This window comes from Xiphophorus couchianus, chromosome 4 (genome assembly GCF_001444195.1).
Source record: "Xiphophorus couchianus chromosome 4, X_couchianus-1.0, whole genome shotgun sequence".
Taxonomy (NCBI): domain Eukaryota; kingdom Metazoa; phylum Chordata; class Actinopteri; order Cyprinodontiformes; family Poeciliidae; genus Xiphophorus; species Xiphophorus couchianus.
In genome coordinates, this window is record NC_040231.1 from 1,639,426 (window position 1) to 1,653,109 (window position 13,684).

The 13,684-nt window shown below is 42.9% G+C and overlaps 1 protein-coding gene across 17 annotated transcripts in view; it reads right to left on the reverse strand.

Moving 5' to 3' along the window:
- The window catches only part of ppfia1 (PTPRF interacting protein alpha 1), a 45,103-nt gene that overhangs the window by 23,207 nt on the left and 8,212 nt on the right, over positions 1-13,684 (reverse strand). For all 17 annotated transcript variants that reach the window (XM_028013942.1, XM_028013936.1, XM_028013937.1 and 14 more), the window contains exons 2-9: positions 13,411-13,680; positions 5,735-5,836; positions 5,318-5,482; positions 5,164-5,238; positions 3,106-3,207; positions 1,724-1,951; positions 1,503-1,649; positions 998-1,132 (exon numbers count right to left, since the gene is read on the reverse strand). In XM_028013942.1, the coding sequence (XP_027869743.1) occupies positions 998-1,132; positions 1,503-1,649; positions 1,724-1,951; positions 3,106-3,207; positions 5,164-5,238; positions 5,318-5,482; positions 5,735-5,836; positions 13,411-13,680 (1,224 nt within the window). The remainder of the gene's footprint in view (positions 1-997; positions 1,133-1,502; positions 1,650-1,723; positions 1,952-3,105; positions 3,208-5,163; positions 5,239-5,317; positions 5,483-5,734; positions 5,837-13,410; positions 13,681-13,684) is intronic.

Here is a 13,684-nt window from a genome sequence, read left to right on the forward strand (position 1 = left end):
AACCTTCAAAATTATATTAGTGAAAAATTAGCTCAGCTGCTGGCGCATTAGCAGAAGTGTGTCTACAGCTGTTGATCTGGAATGGATCACAGCTGGTTTTGATGCACAAATGTCTCAGCAGCAGGACAGGATGCTGCTGTGTACACTGACCAGCAACAATTAGTTTTACTCTGCATTAAGCAGCAAAGTTGCCAACATGAGCTTCATCTGAACAGTTTTACAGAAGCTGAATCAGTTTAAAACTCGATTCTAGTGCCATGTGAATAATTACACAGTATTCTCAACACTTTGTTGGCCAGCATGTCACATAAACAGAGTATTGTTTTCTGCTTCGATAAAGGTTACAGATTCCTGTCCTCTGAGTTTCCAGGCTGAGCCGGGAACAGCAGAGGTTCTCCAAGACAAGAGTCCAACTATAAATGGATAAAAACAGAAGCAGGTTTCTAAAAATAGATCTCTGGATATTTGGAGGCTTCCTCAGCAGCTCCTGCAGGAAGGCCATGGATGTCATCCTGATGGAAAACTATAATAATCCTGGTCAGATTATAATTATGAACTCACAAACCGTCCTGGCTGAAGCCTGAGCTGATTCAGTTTTACTACAGCTCCAATAAAAAAGCGCTTTTTTGCTCAGCATGCAGGTAGCATCATACGGGTTGGCAAAAGAAGTGAGTCAGAGATGATTTACATTTACCAATGATAAACGCTAGCCAGCAGCTAGTCAGCGGTAGCCTCAACAACCTCAAGTAACACGGTGAAAATGTCTTTGCGTGACTCAAACTTTTGACAGAGAAAAATATAAACAATATGAAATAATCCTGCCATGACAAAACTTAAGACTTGTGATTAACACATTTAAGGCCAACTCGCATTTTGTTTTATGAATTTCATTCATTTCAAAGCCTTAATTTTGAATACATGGATTTAAGGCTTTTTAAGGACATGCTGACACCCTGATCTACACCACGAAGCCCGGGGCGTTGGCAGGTTTTCGTACCTTGGTGAGGGCAGCGACCCTCTGGGCCAACTCAGCCTCCACCTCAGGCAGAGTCTCCGCCTTGCGGATGGTCTGCTGCAACTTCTGCTCGGCCAGCTCCAGCTTCTCCTGCAGCTGACGGTTTCTTTCCTCGGACTGAAAGAGGAAAGAAGTCATTAGCAAACATAATGGCGACTCGTCTGCGTTGCGCTGCAGCCTCGGCGGTCGGCTCCACGACGTGAAAAGAATGAAAAGAGAAAGAGTGACTGGCATGAGGAGACAAAGGGAGACAGGATGAAGAGATGGGTGAAGGAGGGAGAGCAGGAAGGGAAGAACAGAGTATTCAAAGTGACACAAAAACAGACAAAAAGCAGAAGAAAAGAGGAGGAAGATGTCTCCGTCTCCAGTGACTGCATGTGAAGAAACCAACCAGTGTTTCAGGGCCTTCCATTCAGCTGGAACACAGCGAGGATTCACTGGCAGCAGTGGCTGTGTGCAGCCATGCAGGCTGGAGCGCAGGCCCTACCTGTCTGTACAGGGAGTCCTTGTTGGCCACTTCATTCTCCAGCTTGTCGTTCAGGTCGTGGACAGACGTGGCCTCCCGCTGAGCGGCGAGGTAGCGCTTCTCCAGGGTGGTGATCCTCTCCTCCATGTCCTCCTTCTGAGCCATGGACTACCAGACAGACATCTGATCAGAGCTCTGAGTGCCACCAGCAGGTTCTGCTGGGGTCTGGCGGCTCCGCTCACCTCTCTGAGGTCCCGTTGCAGCCTGGTGTTCGTGTCTTCAGACTTTATGACGTCCTTCCTTGCCGTGTCCAGGTCCTCCTCCAGCTCGTTGATGCGTGACGCCATGGCGACCATGCGCTCCTTCATCTGGCCCAGATCAGCTGTCTGACGGTCCAACACCTCCTGGAGCTCACCGACCTTCCCGAACCCGGACTCTTCTTCCTGACTCAGCGAGCCGTCCGAGGACCGCTGTGAGGACATCAATGACACAATCAGGAAAAACCTTATCAAATATGCTTATGATAAATCTTAATACAGCCAAAACAAAGTTGCTAGCCTAGCGCTAGCAGGAGAAATGACTAAATGGTCTTTAGTTAAAGGTAAGAGAGAAATCCTCCAACAGCTAAAATCTGGTGCCACTCCATTTTTGTTTCCATTTAGTGAAGAAGGAAGTTGCTCTCAGTGTCTTCAGAGGTTTTTGTGTCGTTTCCTTCAGTGGTTCTTGGTGCAGCGCCCCCACAGGCCAGGAGGGGAACAGGTTGGTTTGACTCGGAGCAGAGAGAGAGAACCACAGCAGCTGGAAACGAATGCTGCAGTTTTGGTCCCCCATCAAACCAAGTTACTCGGACTATAAGTGGGGAAAACATCCTAAATCATCCATCACAGAAGCGCTCACTACCATCTTGGAAATCTTCTTGCCTCCATCTACTCCACCTCTTTCTGCAACACCCGTTTCAACGATTCTCTCCCATGTTAATTTCCCTCAGATGCTAATTTTAATCATTTCTGAGGTTGACTAAACCCTCTACAGTCACTATAATGAAAAGCACAAAGACTCTAAGAGTGGGATGTCCAGCCACATTCAAGCAGCACAATCAGATGTGCTCAAGCCAGCCATCAGCATGATTTACTGTGTTTCTGTTTGATGTGTTCAGATCATTGTTCGCTGACAGACGGCTTTAAACTCCCTCATGATTTATTCTTCTTCTTCTGTTAAACTCCATAATGAAACTTGTAGAGTTGGTTGAGCATTTAGTTGAGTAACCAAGTGGACCCCATGTATCTCTGATGAATCCCAGCCACATTGAAGAAGTCTGGATACTTTAACGTTTAAGTGCTTTAAACTAGTGGTAGCACTTGGTAAATAATTTTTTTAACCAAGTTAATTGCAGGGTCTGTATTTAATTTATCACAATCAAAAACTACATATTGACAAATTCAGCAACATTTCCAATTCAAGAACCCTTTTTGCTGCTAAATTATTGAATTAATAGACATATGATCTCAACAACAAAGACATTTATAGTTTTTAATCTGTTCTTCAGCCATCAGTCAGTAACAGTATCTGAAGAAGCTGAGCATTGATTGTGTGAAGCACACAAAGCCACGGTGGGTTTCCTCACCTTGCCGTTAGTGCTGGGTGTGTTTTCAGACGTGTGGTTGACTTCGCTGGTACCGTCTGCCAGGCCTCGTTTCTGGCCGCTCTGTTCCCTGAGGTAAGCAAGCTGCACAACCACAACATGCAGTCAGGTGATCAGCACATGCAGATTTGCATTTAACAATTCTTAAATTTATTTATTTAAGGATTAGGAAACCCCTAATCTTCCATACTTAAGAGAGGAAAACAAAGCAGAAATGTGCTAAAAGTGTGAACACATAAATGAAAGGACAGCAAACCAGGTTTAAACAGATTAATGTTTAAAGAAACTGTGATCGTTCCACTTTGAATAGTCAGGAATGGTTGTCCAGGTTTCCTGAAAGACTTTCCAAAGCTCTTTTTGAGGACTTAAATGAAAGAAGCGATTTTATTAGCAGTTTTACTGAAGGATCAGATCCAGTGGCATCTTGCTTCCTAACAGCCCACAATTCAAAAAGAGCCAAAATTCAGGTTACATCCCAGATCTGAACAGAACCACAGAACTTCACTGCACACCTTTCTATGGCTACACTCACACAGCAGGCAGGCAAATGGGACCCAAAGCCACTTTTTCGAAAAAATGAAACCCATATCTGACTTTCACAACAATTCCAGTGTTTTCATCCAAAAAACATGATTTGAGCCATTTCCATGTGGAACTGAATTGTATCAGATAGTTTTCAAACATAAACAGCGTTGCAGCGGCCATCTTTACTGCCTAAACAGAGTGCTGCAGCGGCCATCTTTACTGCCTAAACAGAGCGCTGCAGCGGCCATCTTTACTGCCTAAACAGAGAGGCACGGCGGCCATCTTTACTGCCTAAACAGAGTGTTGCTGGGGGACGGCTGTGTTCTTTTTCAGAGCATGCGGGTCACTTTTAAGTCTGATTGCGGCTGGATTTTATTAGTAGAAAAACAAATCAGATTTTAGAAAAAAGAACGCAGCCTAACTGCGTCTGTTTTGACAGTATGTCTGCTGTCACCGTCAAGCTGACAAAGATGCTGAACGGGGATTTAAAATAAAAATGGACTCACCGTTACAATTCGCTCAATTTTGAAAATATCTGCCAACTGACAACTCGAAAGTAAACCAAAACCATTATAAACCAAATGAACGGGGGGGTGTGTGTGTGTGTGTGTGTGGTCCGGAGCTGAATCAAAGGAACAAAAGATGACTCCAGCTTGAAGTGCACACAGGAAATCTAGGACAAATGTCTGACATCCTCTGGGCGTTTAGTCAACAGTCATCCAGCTGAACCTTCCTGCACTTCCAAACGCTGCTCTGCTTCCCCTAACACTGAAACTCAACTCTGAGATGATCAAAGCTCAAAGGAGAACTAAATAATATTGCATTTATATCATTTCCACAATACTTAGAGGGATGCATTTCTCTGATCTAATAACAAAAGCTTGTTTCTAGCATTTTCGTCAATAAATGATGTCCACTGCCATCCTGGGTTTATGACCTGCACTGTGCCTCAGTCAGCTGAAAAAACGACGTTACTGTTTGGTTGTTTATTAGTGGAAATGGAAGAAACACCAAAAGACTTTACGTTAGTAACTGATATCCAACCAGTGTGAATCTGAACCGATGACGGATGCTCAGAATCGAGTGAAAATTCTTCAGATTTGGATTCTGATGATCAGGACCGTCATTGCCGACAAAAAGACGAGTTTACAGCAGAGTTAGGAATGTTAAGAAGCAGTATCCATTTATAATAAACAGTTTGAGTATTTAGTGCATTAATATGATTTCTATTCTGATAATTATGTGCAGCATGTATGTGAGTCCGTGCTCGCTTCAGATAAGCTCCTCGTTGTTTCATTTTCTCATCTGTGGTGTCTGTCTGTCTTTCCCCTGAAGTTGGTTTAAAGTTACTTTTCAGTTCTTTAGTCTCTCCAGAAGCATTTTACATTTTATTTCTTCTACCTTAAAGTCACAATGACACTTTATACCTGAACACAATCATATTTGGCCCTCATAAACGAAGGACACATCTCCAAACTTGTTAAAGATTTTCAGAAGGTTTTCATGTTTGCTTACTTCTTTGTGTGAGATGGTGAGTTGCTCCTCCAATGCACTGCATCGCTCTAAAGCAACACGAAGTCTCTCTCTCACCTTAAAACACAACAGTTCATTTTTAACTGGTCAGCAGGAACTCCTGCTGAAGTTTTACTCTGCAGGACGTTCATTGTACCTTCTCATCAAGGGCTTTGTGGTGTTCAAAAAGTGACTTTAGAGCTTTAAGGACCTCCACCTCGCTGGAGACGCCAGCAGGAGACTGAGCCTGCCTCTTCACCACAGTCATCCTCAGACTGCGCTCATGACGCGACACCAGGCACTCCAGGTGCTCCAGCAGCAGCTGCAGAGAGAGAACACGCTAACGTTAGCATCCGCTATGCAGGAACCACGTGTGCATCAGCAGAACCGTTGCATGTTGTGAGATTTGTTGTCTGTAGTGGGAAATTTGTGATGATTAAGCAGCTTTCCACATGGGTGGGTTTTGACAATGCTTTGGATTATAAGACAGAAGCTGATTGGTGGAGCGCTGTTATGACAACCGTCTCCAGTTCAAACAGAAACAGACAGGAATTTGCCAGGTATGTTCACTCACCCGGGTGTTGTTTCTCTCTGCCTTCAGCTCTGCAATCTCCTCCTCCTTCTCCAGGAGCTGCTCCCGGTAGATGTTCACATCCTTCGTCAGAGCAGCGAACTCCTGCAACGTGAAAACACAGTCTGCTGAATGCATGACAGGAAACACAATTATTCACTTTAAAAACCTAAAATCTAAATGAAATGTGTTCTGGTCTGCATGCAGATGTTTACACACAACCAGTTTCTATTCGGAGGCGCTCCTCTCATCAACTTATTAGTTCCTAATTAGTGTGTTTTTTCCAGCTGTGTGGTGTGCAGCCATCCCACAGTAAGCTGTAGTAGATAATTGCACATTCCTGTGTCTTCATAAAGTGGCTGACAGTCATGCTTACATGATGAGCAATGAAGCTTCACACAACAAATGGAGTAAAAACCAGAAGTTATCTGATGGAGTTTCAGAGGTGTGATTCTCTAAGTCCAATTCTGCAGCTCTCAAGTTTACATTACTCACATATTTCTCAACATAAAACGCATCTGGACACACATGCAGCAATCTTGGTGGTGCTTTTAGAGATTGCATGCATGGCTTGGCAACTAAAGGATGAGCCGTGCTGATTTTCTTTGCCCTGCGGCGAAGGAACGGTGAGTGGCGAGGCCTTCTTGCTCTGATACTGACAGTAGCAGGAGGGGGGGTTGATCTTTTCTTTCACTGCTACAGAGATTCTCCCTCTCCTCCTGTCCAGCCTCTGAGCTCTTCCAGCAAACTGTCTGCAGCACTGAAGGAGCGAGAGGAGCGATGCTATTGGTCAGAAGGAGACACATGGTCTCTCTGCTGGCCAGTGGGAGGCTTTTGAGCTGAAGGCCCAGTGGTAATTACAGAGCTGCTCACTTCCTACATTCCTGCAGAGTGGAAGTGAAGTTTGGGAGAAGAGTATCTGTTCTTAGCATAAAGTCACAAAGTGGGGCTGAAACTGAAGTGACTCATGTTGATTTCAGGAACAACTCAAATTTCAGCCGAGAACAGAAAACTCAGCCCAGACATAAAAGTAGGATTTCACATCAACAGATTCAGAAACAAGTTGATTGTTGGTCATTTCAGAATTTTTTTTTTTTTACCCCTCCAGGGGGTCTTTTGTGGCTCTAGTGTCCCTTATATGAAAGTAGGCTGACAGGAAAGGGGGAAGGAGAGGGGAGAAGACATGCGGCAAATGTCGTCAGGTCCGGGAGTCGAACCTGCGATGGCCGCGTCGAGGACTCAAGGCCTCCAAATACGGGTCGCGCCAACCGCCATGCCACCACGGCACGCCCTCAATTCAGAATATTTAACAGTTTATTTAATGACCACTGATGCTGCAGATTGAAACAGGTGGGACTTGATCACTGTTCATGCTGGTGCTTTTTATTCTGCGGCTGTTTGGCAGAGCCTCACGTTTTGGATCCAAACTAATATTTTCTCATCCTGTGAAATGGATCCGCCGCCTTGTTCTCACCATAATCAACACAAGATATCTTTGGATCTCTAATGTTGGAGTTAATGATCGTTCTGTTTACACATTAAAGAGAAACAAAACTAAATCCCATATCTCCTCTACTTAAGACTTTATCTGAGTCCAGAATCTGATCCGGTTGGAGGATAAACACTATGAGCCATTTCTCTCGCTATTGCAAGCCAAGCACGTTTTTGGTTGTATTTACCCAGAATGCTGTGCGCTGTAGTCCACTTCCTGCTTTTGGTCCACTTGGCGTTCACATATGCATTCAAATTGAACCAGAGTTCACTTCAACCGAACCCAGACTGAGGTCTGGAGGACCAGAGTTTGCTTTTTTGTTCACATCAGAGTTTGATCGTGTGTTCACACCTCCTCAAACGAACCAGACCTTCTAAGCAAACCGACTGGAGTTGGATTAAAGCGACTAAACATTGCTGGTGTGAGTAAACTTGACTTTTGCCACTACGGAACAATAAAGGTTGTTTTTGTTTTCATTTCTGATCATAGCAGTCGTCATGATTACAACATCCCAAGAAATTAATTTAGTTTCTCCTTCATAAGCTTTGTCTGAACATAAAAATTCAGAACAGAAAACAAGTTATAAGCGAAATTATCAACCAGGCGAGTCAACACAGAATGAAAATACACTAACATAATCCTTTAATCCTGTTGTATTTTGCAGACATGTTGCTTTATTATATCAGGCGAATTTTACTTTAACTGTAAATCCTCAGTGGTGACTGAGCGACGGCGACTCGGTACATTCTGGGCAGGTTTCACGGGGAAACCTCCAGAACCAGAACCTTGTCTCAGCCAGATAACAGAAGCCAGTGACGGTAGATCAGTAACAGTCTGGTTAGAAGGAGCGAGCTGCTCTATAAGCTGTAAAACCGAGGAATGGATTAAAGGGAGGGGAGCTACAGGGATATGTGTGCCAACCTGTTAAAGGAACAGTACAACACGGCAGAGGAACAATCCTTTCCAGGGAAAACCCAACTCTGACCTGCAGCACCACACTTTCAGACTTCACCCAATATGATTCCTGCAGAGGCGGGGGTCTAAACAAGCTGAGCATGATGCATAATGCAAATGACTGCATGCATGATGAAACAAAGGCCTTCTGGCATCAATCATTAATGACGAGTGATATCTGCCATCGGTCCAACGTCTACAGACACTAGCTGATCTGCAAGCATTCGTCCATCTGAGTGTTGGGTCTGTGGAGAACTAGAGGAGCTGTCAGCAGACTGTTCAGAGGTGAGATCAGAAGCAACAGGCTTCCTACCTCCTGCATAGTGACTTTAGCCGTTCTTAAAAGCTTAAAGCGTGCGCTGAAACGTGACATGGTGCAGACAGCATCTGTTTCCCTGTCAGGGGGAAGACCCACCTCCAGAAACCGGTCAGCGACCGAACAATTAAAACTACGGTCCTCTGGGTTGATGCTCAGTAAAATCCAACATTTAATTAGCTCTTTTTATGAGGTAAAATCAATAAATTAGAAGTGAATAAAAAAATTCATTTTGATAATTCTTTGGATGTTGTATTAGTTTATTATGAAGCACCTTTTTGTCTGTAAAAGTGCTGCAGAGTTGAAGTTGTTATTCCTTAAATCCTGGGTCTGTGTTTGAAGATCTGCTCAAAAATGACACAGCCAAAATTAATTTAATACATCTAAGAAACAACAAGGTATTTTGGATAGTTCTGATATGAAGATAAAGGTAAGACTCCAGAGGTCTAAAAATCGTCAATCATGTTACCAAGTGAAAGTAAATGAAGATGGCAAAAGGTGTTCAAATCGTTTGTTTTTTTAATAATCATTTCTGCCTGCCTACGATGTGAATATCTCTGTGAAAGTAAGCAGCTGTAATCCAGAACCTCTAGCAAACCACAGAATAAGATCTGACCGTTTCTGGACCAACATTTATGCAAAAAAGGGGAAGAATAGAAGTTTTGGGGAGCCATTAGTAGAAAATTGCAAAACTTGCAGATATAAGTTTGTTCTTTTCTGAAGAGTTTGTATTTCACCATGTTTTCATTCATTTTAGTTCATATTGGGTCAGCTGATTCTTCTGAAATATGACAGATTATAAACCCTGATCAAACCAAAATGACCAAAACTTAGAGACATGCTGGGGAAAAAACTGCAATGAGTAGAAACTAAGTTTGACCTCAAAGGATGGTTTGTTTCAGTTCAAGTAGAATTTTAGCTCCAAGCCTTCAGTTCCCTGCAGCTGATTCAGCTTGAACGGAAACCGGCAGATTTAGTTTCTCACATCCTATTCTGGATGATCAGATTTGCATAAACTGAAGTGGCTCTGAAAAGATCACCAAAAAAAAGGCATCTGGCTTCAGCAAAAATAAAAACAGAACTAGAATATTTAAATTAGTGTTTGGTATAGTTTAACTCTATTTTTAACCAACATTATTGGTAGAAGAAAGGCTGTGGTGCACAAAGGTTATACGATCTGTAGTACGTGTCATTACATCACTGTGTGTCTGTCCTTGTTTACACAGCAGCTGAGTCACACAAGCAGCAAAAAAAGGCCTTTGTGAAGCTGCAACTGGTCCCAAACAGAGACGGTTCAGAGATCAATGCTTGTCCTGATAAATAGCAAGATGGCTGCTCAAACAATAAAAACCCAACACTGTCTGACCAGAGGGTTCGACTTTCACTCAACCGTTTAGACGCTCTCATGTATCTGAAAAAGCAGAATGGGTCAAAAGAGTTCGGTTCAAATTTGAGAGGAAACAATAATTTGGCTTTTCTGATCCATCAGATCAGCGTTTCTCTCTCAGGCGTTCAGATTGGGCTTCTTTTGAAGTTTGTAACATTTGGTTAAAGGACAACACACTGTGACTTTCATGTTCCAGTGGAACAAGCCGGCCTTTGTCTCTCCATATCACCACTGGGCCACTCTCCATTCATGCCTTTGTGTCACAGCAGACATCTCAAGTGAAAAAAACAACAACCAAGCATTGGTTTTATTAAAATTATGTAACGACTCCGATGACTTTTCACCAGTTACAAGAAGTCTCTTTCACTTCCTGTTCTCACTGGGAGTAAAAGTTTCTCACCCTGGAAAACAAGTTTTAAATGTGCAGAAAACAGAAACTAATCAGGCTTTTCTGATTTCAGTTTTTCTTCGAGGTCCGATCTGCAGATTCTGAATCTGGCTGGTTCTGGTTTTCCTTCTAGGGCCTGAAACAGATTTTTTTTAAAACTCCTGTGGTTCTTAGCCAAGAAAATGCAAATGAGGCATGTTTCCATTGACTGGTTTGGAGTGAATCAGCCAAAGCGCAATTTCATCACATATTGACATGTGGCTGTAATAAACAGGAAGGTGAGGTTGCAAACTAGCAAAGATCACCAAGCTTGGAAAAATTGACAGAAACTTTTCAGAGTTTCATGCCTCTGGCAAGGCACAGACCCACCAGTGGATGGGAATGTTTCCGATATCAAAATCTATTCTGAAAATGTTTCTCCATCTCCCCTTTAAAGCATTAAATCTTTTTAAGAAAAGCCAAAAAACACTCAAGTGCAAATTTTCAACTTTTTCTGATTAAACACATCAAAACGTGCATAAAAAAACTTTAATGGAAAAACGGTTACTGAATCTCTGGTGTCTGTCGCCTCTTTAAAGCTCTTTCTGCTCCACTTGACTGTATGAGAAGAGCTTTATAACGACTGGTTGACTGAAGACAATAGATGCTGAAACCAGCATTAGTGTAAATACAGGTAAAAACGGAACAACCTGCAGTAAACAAACACTAGAAATCTGTTTCTGAGGCCTGGCAGGAGCTGCTGACGTGTGAGCGAGTCAGGCTGGAATGTCTCTGCATTCCAGTCAAAGCGTGCGCACCAAGAGGGAGGGAACCGGAGAAAAACCTGGACCAGCCCTGCATGGCACCAAATGCATGAAACATGTCAAGAGTCTTTAAATCAACTCCAACGTGTTCCTCCTCCATAACAAACCCTTTAAACTTTACATCCAACATGTATTATTTTAGTGCTCTTATGAGTTAAAAGTTTGGATGCCATAAAGTCTATTTTGGATGAAGGTTTGAAAACAACTGCAGTTGTAACGAGAGAAGCTACTGGATTATCAGAAACCCACAGGGAGATTATCAGGACGAACATGTGAAAAGTAGGAAGAAATCAAAGTTTTATCAGATATGTTGAACACAGCTCCAATTTGTTTTAAACCGAATGTTTGTTCTGCTATTTGAAGCATGTGAATGTTCTGAGGCGTGGGTAACATGAAGAGGGGATTAAGGAACCTGGACTTGGCCTGTAAAGCAGATATAAAGACTCTGTTTTCTGTTTTATTAGTTTCTCTCCAGTAACATCAGAGTTTCAGATTTAACATGAAAGACAAAGAAAGCTCTGCAACCTGAGAAAAACAGACAAAAAACTGTTTCAAGTTTTATAAGACATCCAAGTGCAATAAAAACTGAATAGCAGTAGCATAAAAGAATTATACTATTGTTCTGATAAGGGTAATAGTTTTTGAGTATTCTCATTTCACCTGCCACATTAAAGCAGACTTGAACTCAATCTCTAGAAGCAGCCCAATAAAACCTTAACATGCAAATGAAAGTGTCTCCAATAACTTTATTCAGCTTTTCACTCCAAATAAATCCCTAATTCATCATCAATGGTTGGAAAAATCTGTCCACAGTTCAGCAGATTTAAAATGTATTTCTGTTTCCATCCAGTTCATGATAGTTTGTTGACCCATTAGCATTACCCGGTCATCTCCATTAAGCTTTAGGATGTTTTCCCTCCTGATAGTCCAGTAGACTCGGTTCTATCGGACTAAAACTGCATCATCTGCTCCATCTCCAGCTGCTGTGGTTCTCTTTCTCTCTGCTCTGAGTCAAACTAATCAAACCTTTTGACCAACCTGTTCCCCTCCACACCTGTGGGGGCGCTGCACCAAGAACCACTGACGGAAACAAGAAAACATCAGAAGAAGACACTGACAAACTTCCTTCTTCACCAAATGGAAACTAAATTGGAGGCATCAGATTTTAGTGTTTGGAGGATTTCTCTTTTGTCTATGGCCCATTTCTCTAGGCTAGCACGTTAGCTTTGGTTGAATATACCCAGAATGCTTTGCGCTGTACTCTACTTCCTGCTCTTGGCGTAATCTCCGGTCCACTTGGCGTTCACATATGCATTCAAACTGAACCAGAGTTCACTTCAACTGAACTTCAGTTTGGAGGACCAGAGTTTGATTAGCTTTTACACCTCCCCAAACGGACCGGACATTCAAGGCAAATGGATCGGAGTTGGATTAAGGTGGATTAATCAGGGCTGGTGGGACTGCAGCCTTAATTTTGCATCCTTTCCTACAGATCCACAAAGGTCCCTCCTGTCTGCAGAGGAATACTTTCTATTCATAGCTGGGACAGGTACCGGTCCGTCACTTCCATGTCTTGATTAGTCAAACATGAACCAAGAAAAGCCTCACCTGGATGGTAACTCTGTTCTAATGGAGAAACACTCAGCCACAAGAGCTACAGTAACGGATGAACAGACTTTCTGTTGTGTTCTCCTCTGCATAATTTAAAGGAGGAAACCTGAACCCTTCGTTATGAATATAAAACCCTGCATGAGAAAAACATGAGTAATTCATCTAACAAAGACCACAGAACAGATGGATGAAGACCGGGTCACAAGTTCTGCAGCACATTATGCAAACATATGAAACAGAAGCAACGCCATCACTAATTTATAACAAGAGGGTCATTAATTTCAATTAACTTTAATTTCATGCAAAATGGTGCTAAAAAAACAGTTTCCTTTGACAGAATCTTTATTAATTATTACATTTTAAGACCAGATTTGAGCTTTAATTCATGAGGCTTCAGTGACAAACTTTTTATCCACTTTGACTTCCTGATGATTTTTTGGTATAAATCAAGTCCAGTGCTGGATTGCGCAATAAATCGCAGAGTTATCGTTGGAGGATTAATGTATTCATTAACAATATCACAAGGAACTACTTCAACAGAATGGAGTTGATGAATCCAGGCTGCGTATGCTAGAAATGCATCCAGTGCAGTTCTGGGACTTTAACGTGTTAAGTGTGATTAATTAATTACATAATTTTAACTTGTTAAAAACTCCAACGCTGTGGTGTCCAGATATTAATGTCGGATCAACATTTATGCTATTACCTGCTATAAAGTCTCCACCCACCTGTGGTAAAGCGGTGTTGAGCTGCCTCTGCAGTGAGTCCCGTTCATGGCTGACTTCATGCAACTTGCTCTGAGTCAGGCCCAGATTCTCCTGAGTTTCTCTCAGCGTGTCCAGGAGCCGGTCCCGCTCCTCCAGCATGGACACCATCAACGACTCAAAGTGACCCTCGGAGTCAGACTGCAGCGGCGACCCGGAGCCTCTGCGGCCGCCGCCGTTTCCGCCGCCGGGCCCTTCGGTCTCGCTGATGGTGGGCATCACCTCACACATCATCTGC